Genomic DNA, 20,433 nt, shown 5'->3' on the forward strand with positions numbered 1-20,433 from the left:
ACTTTTGAGTTGATGTCATGAGCGAACAGAAGAGCAATAAACTCACCAGCCGACCACCACTTGTCCGGATCGTCCTGACAGGTATGTTGTTCCCCTTCCTCAGGTCGGTTGATGCCATGAGTGCGGCCATTGCGCTGAAGAGGGATCTAGCATAGAGAGGCTCATACCACAGTATCGCCTGGTGGTCAGCCACATGTTCTGGTAGCGGCACATGGGTTGCTTACTAGCGCCGGTACCAAGCAGTATACTGCGAAAAGTGTTGAACTTCAACGTATTTGACAAGCTGGTCGGCTTACATAAGTCGCGCTCTCACTTGATTCTCACCGTCTCAGAGACCGATTTCGCAGTATAGTCTGACTGCGAGATATCAGTTGCAGGAATACGCCTCAAAGACTTGTTAACTCGTTGGTTCACGTTCTGGTAGCACCAACTCCGACTTCCTTTCGCCTCCCCACTGTTCTCTTGTTCTACACTCCACAACACTAAACTCCAACCGACCTTTCCGCGCCGGAGTTGTACTTGCTCGATTTTTTTCCTTTACACTTTCTCCCCGCATTTTAGCACGGCCGCGACACCCGGGCCCTCAAGCCAGCACACGCCACTGGTCATTTCTCCACGTCAATGCTTCAGAATCCGTCCTATAATCGTGTACCTCCCTCTTGGCGCTCTCCACCCTTTTGCTCATCAAGTGCACAGAAATTAACACTGGAGTACATGAGATAGCACCAGCCCTTCGATGAGCTCCCGACCGAATACTATCCTTGTTCACAACAGATGAAAGGCTACCCCCTGCCAAACTTCGTCTACGGCTTTGCATTCCGCCGCCAGACCAACGAGGTGCAGCCCACCCTCGATAAAATCTACGAAATGTAGTCCAAGATTCCTGATCCCGAACTCTGCGACAAAACCCAGTGGCGTCCAATTGCAGCTATCCTGAAATATATAGCCACCTCCGTTGACGCGGACGTTTTCCGAGTCAATCCTCATTACAACGACTTGGGGATTTCACGCGTCGACTACGATACTACACTCAGCATTTTTCAGATTTTCAGATTTTCCGTGTGTAATCGTCGAAGAAGGCACGGACTCCCAAAAGCCGCTGTGGGTGGATGAAATTTACAAGTGGTACCTCGACACAACTACCATCATGTCTGACGCGGACACCGACTACAATATCGCTCCTAGATTGTGATAGAAAGGCTCTAATACAGAAACTGTAACTTCAGTGTTGATTGTTTTTGGGCAAGCTCGTTAGCTTACATAACAGACATGATGACGAACTTACTACTAACCTCTATGTTGCTGTCGTTGTTCCACTGTAGTGTGTCTCATCGATCGTTATGCATGCGGTTCAACGGTATCGACCGTAACTGTGTCTACTAATCAACGGAGAACCAACACGAACTTATCACCCGCAAAACTTTACCCGTCCAAGGCTCGTCATCAAAGGGCAATCGAGGAAGGAAACTTTTGACTGTCCGAGCACCTCCCATTGTCCCAGCGTCGACAACCATCAACCAGCATGACCGCGACAAATTGAATTGGAGATGTTCTTTGGATTCAGACCAGACCCTGGTCCCCACACAGGATTTGACACTACTCTCCCTCCATCCGCTCACACCAGACGATAACCAGCGCCTATCAAACCATCTCTGGCCTCACAAATCGCAATTTATGCTCCCCAATAGCGCGAGTACCTTCAACGCTCCGATATCTCGTTCGGGAGAAGCATCTCTCCTGCCGAAATCGTTCTTGACATTTCTTCACCAATTCTTCCTCGCTCTTCCAGCTTACGGAGGGGTATTTGACGAAGCCTGCTTAAGGTTTGCATGACCACGATAGTGACACACAACACTGCTGACAATGCCCAGCTTTGCAACTACTTCACCTTCCTGAGTTCCTCTCGGGTTGAAAACGTGGTCGTGCTTTTTCGCCGATGGGGACCGACTGGCCTGCATACGGCCATGTTCCCTGTCATTTCTAACGTATTTTTGGACTTCTCTTTGCATAAAACTGGGTCGTCTATATCCAACTCTCGACATTGAAGAATGCAACCTCTCAACGGCCCACCATTATTCCGATACAAGCCTTCTCAAGGCTCCTATGCCGATGCATTCCTCAGCGGCCAGTCTGGGGAACCGAATTGCAACCGGCCTTAAAAGCCTCCAAGCATACACATTCACCTAGAGCTTTCAATGCCTACCCTCAGCCCCTCACTCCTTGCTATTGCTACACTCTTCGTTGTGCCCCTAACGTGGTGTCACCCAACAGCGACCCTCCCTGGTACCGGTATCTTCGACTTTGAACTCTTTTCCGAGTCGGAACCCAGCCAACAATATCTTCGGGTCGACGCCGATGTTTGCCCTCAGTCATCGGCGTTGTCTCCCGTCGTCAACAAGGATGTCTGGGACAACGCTACGCGCCAATTTGAAGCAGAAAACTTCAAAACACGCGTTGTAGAACTCCTTGGAGGTGCAATCCGAATCCCGTGTATCTTTCTTTCGCCATTGTTTGACATTCTCTAACGTTAACAACTACTAGCACCATAACTTTTGACGATATGCAAGCTGTTGGCGTCGATCCTCGTTGGGAGGTGTTTGACCAGCTTCACGCCTATCTAGAACACGAGTTCCCTCTGACGTGTGGCATCTCTTGCACGTTTCCAGCCAATACGGCTCATCAATCATAGACATGCTCACTTGACCGTCCGCAAAGTCAATACTTATGCCCTATGGTATGAGTGGAAAGGAACCAATCCAGCGCTTAAACCCATATTTTTCGCCGCTCACCAAGGTTTTTCAAAATGTCCTCTCTCGATGTGCCCTTGATGCGTTCTTGAGATGTTGTTCCTGTTGACCTTCTGACTGAAGACGATTGGGCTCATCCTCCATTCTCCGGGTTCTTCGATGGTCTGCCTTATTCTCCATCGTCCTACCACGATCTCAAATTGTGTAGGCAATCGAATCTGGGGCTGAGGTACCGCGGATGATAAAAATGGGCTCATCGGGGTTTTGTACACATTTTTAATCTGTGGCTCCTCTACGCCACCTGATCTATTTTCTAGGACAGCTCTTGAGGTTCTTCTGGAAGCCAATTTTACTCCGTCACGCACCATTGTAGCTGCCTTTGGCTTCGATGAAGAAATCAGTGGATTTCAGGCGAGAAACCACAAATACTAGGAGCACAAGATGCTGACGGATCGTATTCTAGGGCGCTCAGCATCTTTCGAAGGCGTTTCTGCAGGAATATGGCCACAATGGCTTCGCACTCATCGTCGACGAAGGCGGTATGGAATTGATTCAAGTCCAAAATCCATCACAATGCATTTTCTAGGCGGTATGGCCAATTTGTTTGACACCATGGTCGCACTCCAGGGTGTAAGCGAAAAGGGTCATATCGACATAGGTATCAATGTCACATCTCCTGGTGGGCACTCCAGCGCACCTCCATCACACACGGTGAGTTGGCTGCCTCTGTTTACATAGTGATGTCGAGCTTATATTTCGCAGAGTATCGGAGTTCTTTCTGCTATCGTTGTTCAATTTGAAAACAATCCCAATCCGGCATTACTGGTTAGTACTGTACTATTTCATTCAATTCTGCGGGCCTGTGACCTGTGACACATGTGGCAGAAATGTGCAATTCAGCCAAAGGCTGAATTTGGTGTGACCTCCTGCCTTATATAGAAGTTTTGCGCGCCGTAGGCGCGAAAATTTTCAGAAATTACCATTTTGGGACGGTTTAGGACCGAAGAAACTTGCTGTGACCTGTGACAGGCAGAAAATTTTCGGCCAAAAAAGTCAATGTGACCGTGACAGGACTAATTGATTGAAATACTACAGTATCATTGGAGCATTGACAGACTTAACCCGCTAACAATCGACAATAGAGTCGGCAGTCCGTTCCCTTTGAAACATTACAGTGTTTGGCAGAACACGCAGCATCCCTCCCCACTGAACTTAAAGATTTGATTCAAGACTCAATCACTTCTGACGAGGCGCTGCATGCGCTTGAAGACATGCTTGCCCAATTTCCCCTCTATCTAGGTATGATCAGTACTACTACGGCTGTTACCGTCATTCGCGGTGGGGTCAAAGCAAACACACTTCCGGAGTTGACGACAGTGACCATCAACCGGCGAATTCTTGCAGAAAGGTGGGCATAGGCCAAATTGCGAGCGGAGTGATATTTACTGTTATCTGTTTAGCTCTGTTGCAGAAGTTCTCACTTACGACACTAATCTAATCAAGCCACTTGCCGACCACTTCAATATGTCCTTTTCGGCATTTGGCGTAGAAATCTCCACTGGATCGGCTCCAGGAAATATTTCTTTGGGAAACCTCGGCCATGCAGTTGACCCAGCGCCAATAACTCCGTGGAGTGGGTCAGCCGCTGCAGCATATGACTTGTTTGCGGGAACGATTGTGTCTACGTACGATTCACGTCTTGGGCACTCGCCTGGGGAGGACGACAAGACGGTCGCGGTTTCGCCACTAATTGTGCCCGCAAACACTGGTCTGATTGTTCTTTTTGGCTCTGCAGCCAGTTTTTTTTTGATACGATGGACAGATACGCGTCACTATTGGGATCTCTCGCCGAACATCTTCCGCTACAATCATGGAAATACGGGAGGTTTGAGCTTGGAGGAGGCGAGGAAGGGAATCCATAGTGTCAATGAGTGTGGGTGGCCTCTTGATCTCCAAAAAGACAGCTTGACTAATATGAACTTCAGCGATTGTCGCGAGCGACCTTGTCGAGGCGGTTCGATTCTATGTGTTACTTGCGCTCAATGCAGATGAGTCGGAGGTGATAGGTTGATGCTCGTCAGAACGTGAATGTTTGAGTGTTTCGGAAATGTACAAGCACTTCAGTGTTTTTGTTAGTCCACCGACATTAGCCTAGCAAAGAACTTACTGCTCGTTAAATGGACCATGCCCCCGTTCCAACGCTTGTGTTGGGCACATAATCATCGTAGTCTGTTCCCACACTCCATTCCTTGAACTCATCCATCTCGACGATCCGGCTTTCGTGGACCTTTCGCAGATTCACGAAGCTATCCTCCCCCAGTGCCCATCGCAGCGGCAGTTTCCCTTTGGCCTGTGTGACGAAATCGACGATTCGCAGAGCGCCTTTCGCTGGGTCCCCCCGCTCTTTTCCTGTGCCGCTGTTGAAGCCGACGATTCCCTCGGTAGCGGCCGCATATGTTGCGATGACGTTGGAGCCTCGTCTGAAGTTCGACGAGTTGGATACCGGTGTGCGGAAGGCTCCTGGCTAGTATTCAGTTGGTCAGTGCATGTCTAACACCATGGAAGCACATGGTTTACCTGGATAGAAATGCACTTCACATTGAACTCTGCTAACTCTCTGCTCCAAGTGTCAGAAAATGAATCGATAGCGGCCTTGGACGCGCAATAGATCCCCGCCCCAACCAGGTTCAGCGAGCCGCCTTGCGAGCTGATGTTAACGATGGTCCCAGAGCGCCGTTCACGCATATAAGGCAGGAACGCGTTGGTGAGGTTCAGGACACCGAAAACGTTTGTGTTGAACTGCGATAGTGTCTCTTCTGGGGTGTTCTCTTCGATAGCGCCGCCCTGGACATAGCCGGCGTTGTTGACGAGGTAGTCAACTTGCCCACTATTTTGCTATCTGAATGGTTGTACGGGTCGGAACGGGACAGGACGCACTAGACTTCCCATGCCTGTTTTGCAAAGCTGACCAGGGTAGCCGGAGGGGCAGCAACATCAAGCGGAAGCGCGATTGCACCTAGCTCTTCCAGCGGTTTCAGCGTCTCGATACGTCTTGCAGTTGCTATCACTTTGAACCCACGCCGGAGCGCCGCTTCGTAGCACTGTTAGACGGAGCATCGACATGGACAAGGTGCTTCTTTACCTTTCGCCATTTCATATCCGAAACCGCTCGAGCAGCCTGTGATTAGAAACACCGCGCTTGCCATTGGAGGTTAATGGGAGCGGAGTGAAGTGGTGAAAGACCAGGTGGGTGTTCGCCATCGAGAACGCGGCGTGAGAATATCGATAATCGACGATCAAACACGATCACATGACTTAGACAAAAAAAGAATACTGTATTCGGAATCTGAGGAGACCAAATGGTCCGGCATACATGCGTACGTAGTTACCATGATGCTGTGGTAAGTGTCCCAGGTATAGATGAGTTGACTAATGTATGGAATGAACAGGTGAAGGGTGGGGACGGATGCTCAAGCAAGTGGTTAGGGAAGTAGTGATGGGGCTAAAGTGAGTAGTAGTACACGAGCACCGAGGAGGAATAGAGAATAAGAGTTATCGATAGCAAAACCAAGAGCGAAAACGAGTGAAAGGCCGATCACTCATCGTCCCAGTTGAGTGTGATGCCATTGGCGCGGAGAACGTCTTGTGCCTTGAGCGCCCTTGACTTCCAAAGGTCTCGGTCCGCGTTGAGATCAGTGATCTCTCCTTCAAGCATCCGCTGATGCTCGAGTTTACGCTTCCGACTTTTACGTGCAGCGAGCGTGTTTTGTCGTCGCTTGTGTTCGATTTGTTCCTTCTCTGTCGCAGTTGGCAACAGAGGCTCAAGCTCCTCCTCGTCGTCATCGTCGTTAGTGGCGAAGGCAGCAGAATGGAGCCTTTTCTTTTGGGCAAAGACTGCAGGAACAGCCTTGCGCGAAGTTGCCGATGGAAGGGCATACGACCTTGATTGAGTGGGTGCATCCATCGGAAGGAGTGACTCTGGCTTGAGATTTTTACGAGTCCCCGTCGCTTTCGACTTCCGAACACGAGTTGTGGTGGTGGTTACGGAAGCAGGTGGCGGTGTTGGAGCTGCAGGGGCAACTGGAGGAGCTTTGGGGTTGGATGCGAAAACGGTGGAGGAAGGATCTATCGAGTCGGAGCCAGGTGACGACAAGGTGTACAGTTCTGGAGTCGGTGGCAGCTTGGGATTAGTGGTGACTTCGAACGTTGGGAAGGCGGAAACACCGCCAAACAGGGAGAAGTCATCTCCATACCCAACATCTTCTATGAGGGGCCCGGTCAAAAGGTCCGCGTCGGCGGAAGGAAGAATGGGCGTTTTGAGGAAATCAGAAAATGGACTATCCTCCATTGGTGAAGTTGCAAATTCTTCATACGGGGTCTCCATCGGTGATGTGAGATATGAGTCGAATGAACCATTGTCTTCAAATAACGGAGACACCGAAGGTGAGGCGGAGTCTTCGAACAATGGAGAAGTGACATCGAAGCTGTCGTAGTTTTGAAACTCCGGGGACGCTGCAGATCACATTAGAAAAGCAGCGCTGTACACAGACCGAATACTTGCCTAACAGCTCATTGAGAGCTTGTATAGCGTCCGCACCGGCAGGCCCGGGTTGGGGATCCGAGACGGTGGGTTCGGGGTCAGTTGGCTTTTGTTGGAGCATGGCGATATAGTTTTTCCGAATGGTGTCAAAGTCGAAATGGGAAGAGGGCTGTTGTTTTGGGAGCTGTTGTGTGTGATGGACAATTGGTCGAGGTGCAGGGGGGAAATGTTGAGGGATGCCATAATGGGCTGCTAAATCTTCACGAGTGGCAAAAACAGGAGTTGTCCGAGGACGGGATTTATCTGTGTCTATTGGCACATAGTTATGAGGGAGACTTGAAAGATGACTTTCAAGGGGTGCGCTTAGGTGGCCATAGGAGCGAGGAGCCGTGGACAAGACGGAAGAGGCAGCAGAGTTCAGCACTGAGCGAACATCTTGACGCTGGGTAGATGTAGAGTTGTGGTACGATGTGTTGGAAATGGCGAGGGACGGAGTAAGAGCAACTTCGACAGCAAGATCTGAATGTTGAGTTGTGAGTGAGTGCTTGATCAAGTGATCGCGGTCATTATGGGGGGAGGTCGACCAAAATCGATTGCTGGTATCGTGCGCCAGAGGACTGTGCAGACAACGATGGCATTTGGTGACGCTGCCATATAAAAAAGAGGATAGGCCGCGAACAAAAACGGCGAGGTTAAGGGAACATGACTCACGGATGCCTCAGAGACAAGCTACTGGGCTACGGCAGAGCGCTGACTCGGCCAAAGGTGGTGGTGCAAAGACAAAAAGGCTGTGTCACAAAATGACTCGACACCGTTACACGTGCCTCAATGACCGGCGGAATGATGGCGGACCGAACGGAATGACAATCCCGATATTGACCGTGCCTTACGGAAAAAACACGTTCCAACCGCCGATGCGCCCACTCTTTCATTTTCCACGATCGCGCGCGCCGTGTCAAGGCCCAGACCAGAGTCCATGTCCAGAATTTGTGATGGCACTGAATTGATCCCCGTTCCCCCCACGACAACAACTTAGATTTTAAACTCAAGTGAGTACCCTTCCGGTTCACAAGTTGCTGTCCTTCCCTCACCATGAATATCTTCAATCCGAAGATTCTCGACGCCAGCATTCGCGACGTTGCTCTTTGCTTGTCTGACAACCAAAAGGCCGACTTGTTGCTCTACGCATTGGGCAATCTTCCTCAAGACACGTCCGTTACTTCGTGTTTAGTCCTTCTTCCTCCCTCAATCTAACTAGGGGCTCCCGTTCCGTATTCGAGAATGCAATCCACTCAGTGCTGCAAGTGACTTCACTGTCTGCCCATAACACTGCCCGTGCGCGCATTTTACGAGCAAAAAGGCGGATTTCAGCAGGATATCAAGTTGCTGCACAGGAAGGTATGTTCAAGCTCTCATTTATGAAACGGCTGTCGACTCGTGATAGACCTCCAAGCTGCATTAGTAGCAGAGCCCGACAATCCTGAGGCAAAAGCATTGCTCCATAACCGCTCTGTCTCCGTGGAAAAGGCAATTGCACCCATGCCCATCTTGACGACAATCTCATAGTCATTCAGCTTCTTTCCCCCGTACTCCCAAGCAGCAAGGGTCGCTTCTCAGACGAGATATGGCGAGAAATTGCCTTGTGGCTTCCCAGAAAAGACCTTAAAACGCTTTTATTTGTTCCTAACGCTCTTTCTCGAGTCGCGGGCCAACTGTTGTTCCGAAAACTCGACCTGCATCTTTCCGTTCCTCCCGACGAGGATACCATCACAAACCCGGGCATTATTCCAAGCTATGCAAGGCGGACAGCGGACATCCTTTCACGCGTTATAGTGGACCCTTCCTTCGGCGGTTTTGTGAGGACACTGCGAGTCTACTCGTATGCAGTTGGGAAAGACGATTCCATGGCTTTCCAAATAGGTCGGCTCCCGAGAAGTTCTCTCACAACCATGGTGCTTATGCTCTTCTTTCAGGGATGCTAGCCAATGCCCTTCACAAGCTCGTCAATCTTCGGAATGTATACATCTCAGCGTTATCAGAAAACACCATGCCGCTGCTGCGTCTTTTTCAGCACTCATCAGTCCGTCTTCGCGGCCTCGCCCTTATGTACGACATTTCTTTTTTTGGAAGTGCATAACACTCTTTTAGATGTCCAGATGCGCCGGTTGATTTGTCGGCATTTGAATACAAAACCCTTCACCATCTATCTTACTCGACACGCGAAGGCAATCCATCCACGACAACCGGTTTCATTGCCCAAAATAGATCTCTCCGAACTGTCTCGTTGCATAACATGTCGTGGATATTCCCTTCAGACGCTCTGTCGCTCCGCAACCTTACCAGCATCAGTTTCTCTGGACATTTCCCTGCCAATAGTCCTGCCTTTGCCGATATACTTATGCATGGTCGACAACTCGACTCTCTGAATCTCACATGCACACTCGAATGTCTCCCCGCGGCACAATTCAGGGCCAACCCAGACTCTCTTCCTTTCCTTCGACATTTTGGACTCACTGTCTGTGGGGCGACTCGTCGTGGTGGCAGTACCGATCTATTCCCCGCCGTCGCTGCTTTCTTGCGTGAACGGACCGAGCTCAAATCTCTTGTGCTTGTGGTCAGAGAAGAGGCCGACCAACGGACCTGTGGATTCGATGCCGCCGTCTGGGGCATCCTCCCCTCACTAGGCCGCCTCCGCGCACTCACTATATCCTATCCACGTGATCTTGCAGCCAGTCTGGCTGCATGGCTCGTTCCAAGGAGTGTCCGCTCATTTACCTTGGATTACGTCTCGGCCCCTCGTGATCCAATGCCATTTTTGGACGTTCGTCTTTTTTTTCCGTTTTATTTGACGTTGATCTTACCTGGCTATAGCAACTCCGAGCTGGTGTCCCATCGACCTTGCGCTACGTTGGCCTTCCAGACTTTGCGTCCCGCACTCCTCGTGTTATTGTTGAGCGTGGCTTTCCAATGGTGCAAGTTGTGAGGCTAGGAACGTCCCATTGGCAAGCTGTGCGGAGCATGGAAGGAGGAAGCATCACAGATGTCATTCCTTCACCAGCAAAGAGTGCTGGCGCCGTTCGAGAGTGGCTCGAATGGCTTGGGTGCGAAGACGCTGTACGCGAGGTCGAGTTGGATCATTTTTTTTGAGGAAGGTTACAGAAGGTTAATTTATTTGTTTTGTCACGATATATGGTGTAAGTACTTGACGCAGTCGTAGAAGAATCAAAATCGAAGCGATTAGATAGCGTTTGTCAGCACGCTTGAAAGAAAATCATGAGGCTTATGTAATCTAGCCAGCTCATTCACTTTCCACATCTTTCCGCCCAGTGAGCCGAGATGGAGCAACAAGCCAAAGCGCCCCCAGACATTCGAAAGGTGGCCGTCTTTCTACGCAGCGGCAAGGCTGGTATCAAAGTCCGTGTCGGGGCACTCAATGGTAAACGATTCGACTACTTCAAAGGTGTGTCTGTCTTTTTCTTTGTGTCAGCGCAGATATTTATACCTTGTGCAGGCAAATCCGCAATCAAAGCCTTACTCTCCCCTGCATACGCGAAGCTCAAAGGTGTCCCCAAGATCACGACTGAAGCAGAGGCCTTAACGACACTTGCTGCCGTCAATTCCTTCGCTTTTTTCCTGCGGGTGCAACGTGGTGGCCCTTCCGGCAGCTCTTCTTCGTCGCCAAAAGTGTTACAAGTCATTCCAGAGCAGAAGTTTGTCGGGGACGAGTACTATGTGTGGTTCTTTGAGGGCTCGCAGTGGACGACCTACGCTGGTGCCATCCTCATGGTCGGTGTCATGCTCGCTGGCGTCATGTTCCCGCTATGGCCACCCATCATGCGTCAAGGCGTATACTACCTCAGCATGGGCATGCTCGGTCTCATCGGTCTCTTCTTCGCCATTGCCATCGTCCGCCTGATTTTCTACATCATCACCGTCATCGTCGCCAGCCCCGGAATCTGGATATTCCCAAAGCTGTTTGCAGATGTCGGATTCGTGCGTTCTCCCTTTCTTTTGCCTGACTTTCCCCTCACTCGCACTTCCAGGTGGAGTCATTCATTCCCTTGTATGAGTGGGACCTCCCAAAGAAAAAGTCCAAGAAGAAGAAGGGCGACAAATCAAAAGCCGAGCCTGAAAACAACGATGGTGGAGCCTACATTGAAGAAATTGAGGACTCGGGCGCTTCCAGGCCACACAGTCGTGCTGCTAAGGTGGAGGAGGCCGAAGATGAGGATGCGTAGAGGCCTCGGATGTCCATTCTTTACATTACTTATCTCATACCAGGTGGCTATTTAATGTTTTTGGTTGTAATCGTCGCTGAGAGGGTCTAATCTCGTTCTCTTTCCATTACTGACTAGCGGGGTCAAATGGATGATGGTCAGAGTGAAGGAGCAATTGATTCAGAGATAGGTAAGTAGATTGACTAGTTTTATTAGGTACTTGGTTTTTTGTTCTGAACCCAGAGACTGTTGATTAGCAAATGGGACTTGGGGACAAAGGGTCAGTGGAAGATGAGTCATCGTTATCACCACATTCGCTGTGCTTCCCAGGACTGTTAGTAGTCAGAAAAACCGCGCCCCTGGTCTTCCTGCTATTGGGATGGCAGGGTTCCACACCAGTTTGTGCTGCTGAGCAGTCTCCTGTTCCTCTCGTTCACGACACTGTCGTTCCCATCGTTGTCGTTGGCCAATCGAGCATTTGACGCATCTGAGATTTGTGTTCCCGCTTGTGTTGTTGGTGGGGTCGGAAGTCGAATGAGTTGGCGTCTGAAAGTCAAGTGGTCCAGTACTCATGAGCCATGGGCCGCAGCGAGGACGCGTAGCATCGGGCAGAAGGGAGGAGAATTAACTTTTGGTTGACGCGTTCTCATTGGCTGACGATTGCAAAAGTGACACCGAAGTCTCTTGATTAATAGATTAACTGTACAAACCCATTATTTTGGCTTTTGCGCTTACACCTTCCAGTGCGATCGACTTGACCCCATTTGTCTTCCCCGCTCTCCATGCCTCCACCAGTGCCTTGCCTTCAACAGGCATAATGCTTGAAGTCCGTGTGCCCACCGTCACATGCAGCCGGTCCCGCACCTCCTGCGGCAATCTAGTCACGAATTCTGCACCAACTTGGCCCGTCGACGCCTCCTTCTCAACCATCACGTCGTCCACCGTTACAACCATAACGCGGTCATTCCACACAAGATGTCCAAGCTTGCAGGTAAAAGCGGGTGAAGGGTTGAGAGCAGCACAGCGCTCCCAGAGCTCTTTGGCGCCGGGTTCTTGCAGTGCTTTCGAATGGACAAGAGTGACATGTGGACGCGTCGCGACGCGTTTTTCTTTCACCAAATGACCGTAAAAGGCGGCAGCAGAAGGCTCCTTCTCCACGGCACCTGCCAGAAGCCCAGTCAAGTCGACCTCGGGCAGTAAGCCGTAATATCTTGGTGGCTTGCCCTTCTTTTGAGCCAGCTGGTCCTTGGTTTGCGCCGGTGGCTGTGGGTTCTTCTCCTTCTCCTTCCCCTTGTCTTTTGCTGTTGTTGCCCCTCCACCAACACTATATCCACGTGCTTTCGCAACGCCTTCAGCAATCTTATCGGCATCAGGCACCGGAAGCCCCAGAACACGCACAACTCCGCTGACAGCCCTTTGGACAGCGCTCTCGAAGTCATCCTCAAGCGACATGTCCACAATGTCGTCGACCTCGTCAGGGACGAGCGGCTCAGTTTGATTGATGAACATCCAGATCACCTTTTCGTGCCCCATGTCTTCGCTCGGCCGCAGAGACTGATGGTTTGCTCCTCGCGCGGCGATACGGGACCCACACAGGCGATGGACATCCGCATGTGTGGTGTTTTCGAGCGACCAGTTGAGAGCAAGGAGCCGGATGCGCGGATTGTAACCTGTGAAGCGGAGGGCTGCTCGATGTTGCTTCAGATGGTTGTTCTTGTCGGCAATAACCACGTCGTGTGTTTTGAGGAGGTTGGTCACATTTTTGATGAAAATGGGGGCAGCTCTTTTTGCTTTGACGTCATCGCTTTGGGTGTGTCCGAAACCAAAGATATGAGCCAGCGCGACGGAAACAGCCGTTTTGCCTGCATTTTTCTCAATAATGACAAAAGTCCAGAAAAAAAATAAACGCACCACAACCAGGAATGGCGACGGGCACAATGATTGTCTTTCCGAACGGCGCTTGGACATCTTGCCGTATAATGGGAGCAGCAGGAGGCAGATTGTTTGCTTTTGCAGCTTCGAGTAACGCAACACCTTCAGGTGACTTGAACCAAGTTAAGAACCGCTCTCGGGTCGCCACAATCCCCTTGCTCTTCGTGTACTCTGCCCATGGTGCGAAGTTTCTCGAAATATCAGCAATGGCCCACCGGACATAGACTTTTGTTTCGGGCCTCCGCATCCTGCCCTTGGGCAATGCATTTTCGGACATCCCGATACCTTTTCCCTTCTTCGCGTCTTCGTGATGTCGGAGGAGAGCCTTGGTTATTTCACGCCAATCGCGGTACATCAAATACGGCTCGTCATATTTGACCTTGAAGAAAAAGGTCGAGCCCGGCGCATATGGTGCCTTTCCGGGAGTGCTGGCAATATGTGTTCGGACGACAAAACCCTCGATTGCCTCGCCGTTCCAAGCACCCGTTTTCCCAACCTCGTCTGTGAACTTGCGGACTTCAGCGATAGATAGGAGCTCGATGGAGGCTGTCCGGATGAATCCCCATTCAGCCGCAAACTCATCAACAGTTTCTTGCGGAAGCGTGCAAAAGTCTTTCGTCGTGATGTTGAGACCATGAAGATGCAGCCCAGTTTTGTCAGGCGGGTATGCGAGGACATGCTCTTCGAATGAGTCGTCACAAAGCTGGCACACGTCAAAAAAAAATGAAGCATAAAGTGGTGGCCTTGAACATACCTCTGCGATGGCTGTCCAATTATTCTCCCATAGCTTCCCCGCAAGATCGGCTTCGGTTTTGCCCTTTTGTTTGAGGTATCGATGTATCCACTGTTCGCCTACTTCTGCGTGGCTGAGATCTTGGCCGGCGAGTGGTCCAATCGAATGTTTTGAGGTGATGAGTAGCTTCTCAGGCGTGAGCGCTGCAATGAAAATTATGCAGCCATTCGATTTGAGCGAAAGTGTATAGGGCCCAGCAGTGTGCGCTTCTAGCGCATCCCACTTGGGAGAATGAGTTATATTCCCGGTAGATACCTGTGAAGACTCACTGTAGTCCATGGGACCTCGCCGATATTGAAGAACTTGTCATAGCCTCGTGCTACAATGCGATACGCCTTCTCCTTCGGCAGCTCGACCGTGAAGATGCCGCGTGCAAGTGTCGGAAACGGGGAAGGGACATCGTAGTACCGGAACTCGTCCATCTTCCAGCTCCGCACTTTAATTTGGGGGTCCGCTGGTGCATCGTAGAGCGACGATTTGATAAGCTTGGGTTTTTTCGCCGATATTTCGTGGAGTCTGGCGACGAGTGCAGAGTCTTCGGGGACAATGGGGCGGGCAGCGGCAGAGGTCGACATAGAGATCGTCGAAAGTTGGGGGGCTGTTATGAAGGCTGGGGATGGAGTCAGAATGGCACCACGGGAAGGAGTCAGAGTTGTACAACAGGAGTGGATCACGACAGATTTCAATTCAGGAGGAGCAACGCGTCGGTAGCGAGAGAAAATGAAGGCAAGGCGAGGGCTGGAAACGAAACATACTTTGGTCGTTTGGAGAAACTACGGCAGTGATCTCAAGTGAGGCGCAATCAGTTGGCAGTGACCACCCAACACAACTCATGTTAACCCGGCCGCTTGAGTTCTAGTGCGTCTTGTCTCTGCACCGCTCAAGCATTTTATGTAATAACAATACAGTGGACCATGAATTACGTCGTCAACAAAGCTGAATGTCACAGTAGTTTCTATGTATCTCAACTTGAATCCACCTCGACCCCAACCGACGCGTTCAAGTTTTTGTCCCACTTGCGCGAATGGTGCTCCGCCCCCATAGCCGCTCGTTGAGCCTTCAAGGTCTATCGCACATCGAAAGCAGGTATTCATTCTCTTTCACCCACTGGGAAACGACTTCAAACGAGAACGAGCGAATCTATGAATTGCATTCATATACAGGTAATTGGTCGCTTTTCCTGTGCTACTTGCTAACTCATATTTCGCCAGAAACTTCCCGCACGCCTTTACCCAACTCATAAAACTCACTTACGACGAGGGCACTGATCATACCACAACCAACAATGCATCAAGAGAAAGGACCACTTCGCTGTGCACTGAAGGAGGATAGCTTCCTCACTGTGGTCAACTGGTGAGTCTATTGCTCTTCTGTTCGCTCATGACATCAACTCAAAAGTTCTTAGTTTATAAATCGTTGGAACAAATAGATTCATCGAAGTCCTAAAGCCAATTAACGTGCGATTGGTCGACCCGAAGGTCTTGAGCCCAAGGCCCACGACAAGGGTGCACGAGGGTTGGTAACCCTTCCTCGGGAACAGCAACGACGGCTCACATTGTCCGCGGCTAACTAGACTCAAATCGTCAGCAGTTGAAAGGACGAGAACGATGAAGCTTACCAGAGGGGAGTGCCAACTCGCTGTGTACTGGAGTACTCGAGAACGCCGGGTCCGCCGTGTGCCCCGAGCGACCGTGAGGCCCCCAGGGGACATTCCCGACGGCAAGAATCACCTCCTGGCCCGGTCTGCGGATAAAACAAGTCAGAACAAAACGAACATCGAAATGAAAGGGGACATACACGACTTGCAAACGACCAGACGGTGTCGCTCAGACTCCGGTAGGCAATTTCGCCAACCAACCACCCGCACAACCAAGCTTTTCTCCAGGCAGCCGGCTACACAGGATACTCGGTCAGGATCGTGAACGGGTGGAGATTGACGAGCCGGTTGGACGAGGGCTCAGCGCTATACCCGGAATCGGAATTTCCTAACCCACGGTTAAAGCAAGGACCCAGTCCCCAACATTGACCATGGCCCGAGTACCCATCCGCTTGCAATGAGTGACGCATCCACGCCGCCAAAGCATAGACTGCGAGTATCGAGCTCATGGGTGTTGGCCGGTCCGTCCCGAAATCTGACCGTTGTCGCGTACCTGAAAAGAGAACAGAAGCCACAACCCAACGCTGCCAACTTGCAATGGCCTACGTTCTTGTCGCTCGGGCAGTATCGCCACCCACCACTGGTCGGGCTATTCTGGTTCTCGCGGCAGCCGGTTCTACACGCGATACTGGGACTAGACACCGACGAATGGGAGTCTGCGAGCCGGTTGGACGAGGGCTCGACGCTAGACCCGGAGTCGGAATTTCCTAACCCACGGTTAAAGCAAAGGCCCAGTCCCCGAGGTTGTGCCGCGGCCGGTCCCTCGCGACGAAAATAATGACAAAACCTGTAGAAGGTTAGTCGTTTCTCGGGGGCCCCCATGATTTTACCATAGAGCTTGCTAGGCCTTTATACTTTTCGTCTCAAACAAACCGAATGTGATCGCGGAACGGGTATCGGTCGGATGCGATGATTCGCGGATGTCTTGTTCCACTTGATCGAGACAAAAATATTCAAGACAAATCACCGCGCAGGGCGACTGGACTGTTGTTGGACATGGGCGAACCTGGCTTTTTATACTTCCAATCGCATCCTCGATGTTTCTTGCGTGATCATTCTACGACCAGTAAATCAGTAACGCGATCAGGAAACGCCAGGTTGTCGTCAACCACATCTTACTCTCTTCACCTGCCCTACGCGTTATTGATCTCACCAACTCGCACGCCAACTTAGTACTTGACCGCTGTTGTAACATTGTCATAATCGCTACTACAACCCCAATGTCTCCGCAAGCGCCGTCTTTTCTCTTTCAACGAACTCTTTGAATGTCGTCAAATGGATTCCCAGCTTCTCCAGCTCTGAGGGGTCTCCCTTGCTGTTAACATTCGACCACCAGAGTTGGGCTTCCACTGCGGGCATCTTCCGCTTTGCCTGACTCGTCTCTTCGTCTGTGCGATACTTGACCTTGATGTCCGTACCGATAGCTTTCGACAAGATCTCCGCCATCTCCTCATACGACAACGGCTCGTGCTGCAAATCAATCTCGCGACCCGCCAAGAGTTTTGGCTCAAGTAATGCTTTGGCTGCCACTTTTCCGACATCCGCCCCATCTAGTTGAGCCAGTCGGAAGCCTTTCGGGTAGCTGATCGTCAAGATGCGGTCGGAGCGGTACTCCAGATAGTGGTAGTTGGTCTGTTCGCCAATGAAGTTGTGGTACAACATGCCTGGGCGAAGGATGGTGTACTTGAAGCCCGACTGGCGGACGGCTTGCTCGACTGAGGCTTTACTTCCGAAGTAACGAGGCAGAAATACGAAGTCTTCGCCGAGAGCGCTCCAATCTGGATAGAAGTCAACGCCAACTACGGTCGAAACGACGATAGATTTGACAGTGCCAGCTGCGCGAGCAGCAGAAATTACGAGTTCGGCCTGGGGAAGCTCGCCCAACGGGTTGAATGGATCGGGGAATGTGTTCAGAAACACGCCGGTGACGCCTTTAATTGCTGCTTCGACTGCGGCTGCATCCTTCAGGTCGCCTTTGAACAGACGGGCACCCAGCTTTTCGAGCACTTTCGATTGAGGAGAAGTAGGATCGCGGACTAGGGCGTTGACGTTGGCACCACTAGCGATAAGGATTTTCGCGGTGGAAGCGCCTTGGCGGCCAGTCGCAGTGGTAATGAGAAAAGTGGACATGTTGATCGAGGTGGAGGAGGGATTGCGATTGTTTGCTCAGTTAAATAGTTTTGAGCTGAAGACGAGATGTTGTACGGGCCCTTCATTTCCCGATACCCTCGCAATATCGAGTTACCAATTCCCGGTCTAAGTGGATGAGCTGTTTGATTCCGGCTTTCCGAGGTAAGAAGGTCGGATCTTCCGATGGGTGATATCATCATATTCACAAAACAGCGGATAGTCCGGGATGGGTGATGGGCAGCAGTGCACATCACTCGGAGGGCACGAGGCAGCACGCCTTAGCTGTGAACCAGCACTACTATCGCTCCCAGTTCCCACTGCTCGACTCTGCGGCAATGGACTCTGTAACACATGCAATGGCAGGCATACATATAAGCGGTATGGACATAATAATATACACACAATTCTTCAAACCCACTAATTACAGGTGGCCATGGGGGAGGAGGTGGAGATAGTGGAAACATAGGTGGTCATGGGGGAGTTGGAGGAGGGCCAGTGATCTCTGGCAGTTTCAATACCTACTACCAATCAGTTGCAAGGTAAGCTAGCTCATAGCTGCACAATCTGGACTGACAGCTGTAATAGGAGCCTGGGTCCAATGAGTGAGCAGATTGAAGAGCACCACTGTTTTGCTATCTAAGTTTCAACAGAACCACATAATGGCTGCCCTCCTCCTTCAGAGACTTTTACAGGACGTGCAGATGTCCTCATCAAATTGACAGAGTTTTTCGGGGAAACAAGTCAAGCAAGTCAGAAAAGAGTTTTACTACATGGTCTAGGTGGAATAGGAAAAACACAGACTGCACTCAAGTTTATTGCTGATTCAGGCTCAAGGCAAAAGTGCTTAGTTTCTGACTGGAATATATATTGATATTCTCGATTTACAGGTTCACAGACCAATTTAAGATAGATGCTAGCAATGAGAGCACTATTGAAATGGGATACAGGGAAATTGCTAGGATTAAGAATCAAGAACTTTCAAGTGCAGATGCACACACATGGCTTATAGGAAACACTGATGAATGGCTTATCCTATTTGATAATGCTGACAATGTAGAGCTCAACCTCAGAAAGTACTTTCCTTCCTGCAACCATGGCAACATTCTTATCACATCCCGCAATCCAGAGCTTAGTGTGCATACAGGACAAAAAACTATAGAAATTATCAATTTGCCCCTAGATGAAGCAGTTGACATTATCTGTGATATTTCTCACATTAGTGATAGAGTAATAGCAGAGGAATTAGCACAGGTGAGGACATATTCATAATGAATTATCTATATTCATAGATTTTCAGGAACTCAACTGCTTTCCTTTAGCACTTGCACAAGCAGCTGCCTTCATTTCACAGTCCTCAAAGTTGCAACAGAATCCATCCAAGTATCTTGAGCTATATAGAAAAAACAAACAGAAATATTGGAATGAAAGACCTAAGCAGATAGCTTGGGACTATGAGGCCACAGTGTATACTACATGGAAAGTCAGCTTTGATAGTTTGCCTTTCATTGCACAAGAGACTTTGCAGGCATGCTCTCTGATGCACAATAGTCAAATCACAGAGTCTATATTCAAGAAAGCCTCTGAATACAAATGGGATAAATCAAATTGGGAGGATTTGGAAAAGCCAACAAAGACCCCAGAGTCACTATCCAAGGCAATAGATTTTTTGTCACACTTTTTAGATGAGGATGAAGAGTGGGATGAACTATTGTTTGAAAGAACAATGAGATATATTCAGGCCTACTCATTGATAAATTATAGGGAAGATGGATACTATATTCACCCTCTGGTTCATGAATGGACAAGATTATCACTCTCTGAGCTGGAGAGTTATAGGACTATAGTGATAAACCTTTTAGGAATGTCAGCTACAGGTGTCTCAGGAATTCAAGACTATATAGTGCTTGCACAGCATCTGCGGAAGGTTATTTGGGACCCAACCCAGACACCTAGTATTTTTCAGTCATCATTTCAAAAAACATATGTTGAGGCAGGATACTTTGCTGAGGCAGAGGTTTTTGGAAAGCTGATTGTCGAAAGATTAGAAAAATGCAATGGAATGCAGGATTTAGCTACAATAACTGCCCAAATGAAGTTGATAAGAGTATGGAATCAGTGTGGCAAATATACAGAGGCCAAAAAACTAGGTGAACAGGTTCTTTCTGAGTGTGTCAGATTATTGGGGCCTGAAGATCTGAAAAGTATTGAGGCTAAAACCAATCTTGCATGGACATATCATGAACTAGGGAGATATGAAGATGCTCAGCAGCTAGCAGAGGAGGTTCTTCAGCAGCGTATCAGAATTCTAGGGCCAGGCCATATACAGACTATGATAGCTCAGAATGATCTTGCAGTGACTTACCAACAACAGGGTAAATACTCTGAAGCCCAAGTCCTACAAGAAGCAATTCTTGAGC

The 20,433-nt window shown here is 49.9% G+C and overlaps 7 protein-coding genes across 7 annotated transcripts; 4 read left to right on the top strand and 3 right to left on the bottom strand.

Annotated features, from left to right (window-relative positions):
- Positions 1 to 2,195: 2,195 nt before the first annotated feature.
- MIND_00146700 (Gly-x carboxypeptidase) lies at positions 2,196 to 4,818 on the top strand (the record flags this gene model as incomplete). The annotated part of the gene is made up of 13 exons (XM_037358393.1): positions 2,196 to 2,488; positions 2,542 to 2,640; positions 2,690 to 2,793; positions 2,841 to 2,909; positions 2,977 to 3,013; positions 3,065 to 3,158; positions 3,211 to 3,286; positions 3,334 to 3,458; positions 3,510 to 3,572; positions 3,890 to 4,155; positions 4,208 to 4,515; positions 4,570 to 4,680; positions 4,733 to 4,818. 13 exons carry the CDS (start codon positions 2,196 to 2,198, stop codon positions 4,816 to 4,818), a joined length of 1,731 nt encoding a protein of 576 aa, XP_037226303.1.
- A 102-nt stretch (positions 4,819 to 4,920) lies between these two features.
- MIND_00146800 (Short-chain dehydrogenase/reductase family protein) lies at positions 4,921 to 5,953 on the bottom strand (the record flags this gene model as incomplete). The annotated part of the gene is made up of 4 exons (XM_037358394.1): positions 4,921 to 5,271; positions 5,325 to 5,634; positions 5,685 to 5,838; positions 5,890 to 5,953. The coding sequence occupies 4 exons, from the start codon at positions 5,951 to 5,953 to the stop codon at positions 4,921 to 4,923; spliced, it is 879 nt and encodes a 292-aa protein (XP_037226304.1).
- Positions 5,954 to 6,342: 389 nt separating this feature from the next.
- On the bottom strand, positions 6,343 to 8,265 carry MIND_00146900 (BZIP domain-containing protein; the record flags this gene model as incomplete). Its single annotated transcript, XM_037358395.1, has 4 exons — positions 6,343 to 7,259; positions 7,309 to 7,806; positions 7,999 to 8,004; positions 8,178 to 8,265. 4 exons carry the CDS (start codon positions 8,263 to 8,265, stop codon positions 6,343 to 6,345), a joined length of 1,509 nt encoding a protein of 502 aa, XP_037226305.1.
- A 114-nt stretch (positions 8,266 to 8,379) lies between these two features.
- Positions 8,380 to 10,434, top strand: MIND_00147000 (J domain-containing protein; the record flags this gene model as incomplete). Its single annotated transcript, XM_037358396.1, has 7 exons — positions 8,380 to 8,498; positions 8,546 to 8,685; positions 8,732 to 8,814; positions 8,862 to 9,207; positions 9,261 to 9,393; positions 9,436 to 10,108; positions 10,159 to 10,434. 7 exons carry the CDS (start codon positions 8,380 to 8,382, stop codon positions 10,432 to 10,434), a joined length of 1,770 nt encoding a protein of 589 aa, XP_037226306.1.
- Positions 10,435 to 10,623: 189 nt separating this feature from the next.
- On the top strand, positions 10,624 to 11,525 carry MIND_00147100 (Translocation protein; the record flags this gene model as incomplete). The annotated part of the gene is made up of 3 exons (XM_037358397.1): positions 10,624 to 10,747; positions 10,799 to 11,280; positions 11,331 to 11,525. The coding sequence occupies 3 exons, from the start codon at positions 10,624 to 10,626 to the stop codon at positions 11,523 to 11,525; spliced, it is 801 nt and encodes a 266-aa protein (XP_037226307.1).
- Positions 11,526 to 12,073: 548 nt separating this feature from the next.
- Positions 12,074 to 14,804, bottom strand: MIND_00147200 (tRNA ligase; the record flags this gene model as incomplete). The annotated part of the gene is made up of 5 exons (XM_037358398.1): positions 12,074 to 12,187; positions 12,240 to 13,366; positions 13,416 to 14,139; positions 14,191 to 14,451; positions 14,499 to 14,804. The coding sequence occupies 5 exons, from the start codon at positions 14,802 to 14,804 to the stop codon at positions 12,074 to 12,076; spliced, it is 2,532 nt and encodes an 843-aa protein (XP_037226308.1).
- Positions 14,805 to 16,283: 1,479 nt separating this feature from the next.
- On the top strand, positions 16,284 to 16,664 carry MIND_00147300 (uncharacterized protein; the record flags this gene model as incomplete). Its single annotated transcript, XM_037358399.1, has 1 exon — positions 16,284 to 16,664. One exon carries the CDS (start codon positions 16,284 to 16,286, stop codon positions 16,662 to 16,664), a length of 381 nt encoding a protein of 126 aa, XP_037226309.1.
- Positions 16,665 to 20,433: the final 3,769 nt, after the last annotated feature.

This window comes from Mycena indigotica (genome assembly GCF_014461135.1).
Source record: "Mycena indigotica strain 171206Taipei chromosome Unknown Mind.scaff0001, whole genome shotgun sequence".
Classification (NCBI taxonomy): Eukaryota; Fungi; Basidiomycota; class Agaricomycetes; order Agaricales; family Mycenaceae; genus Mycena; species Mycena indigotica.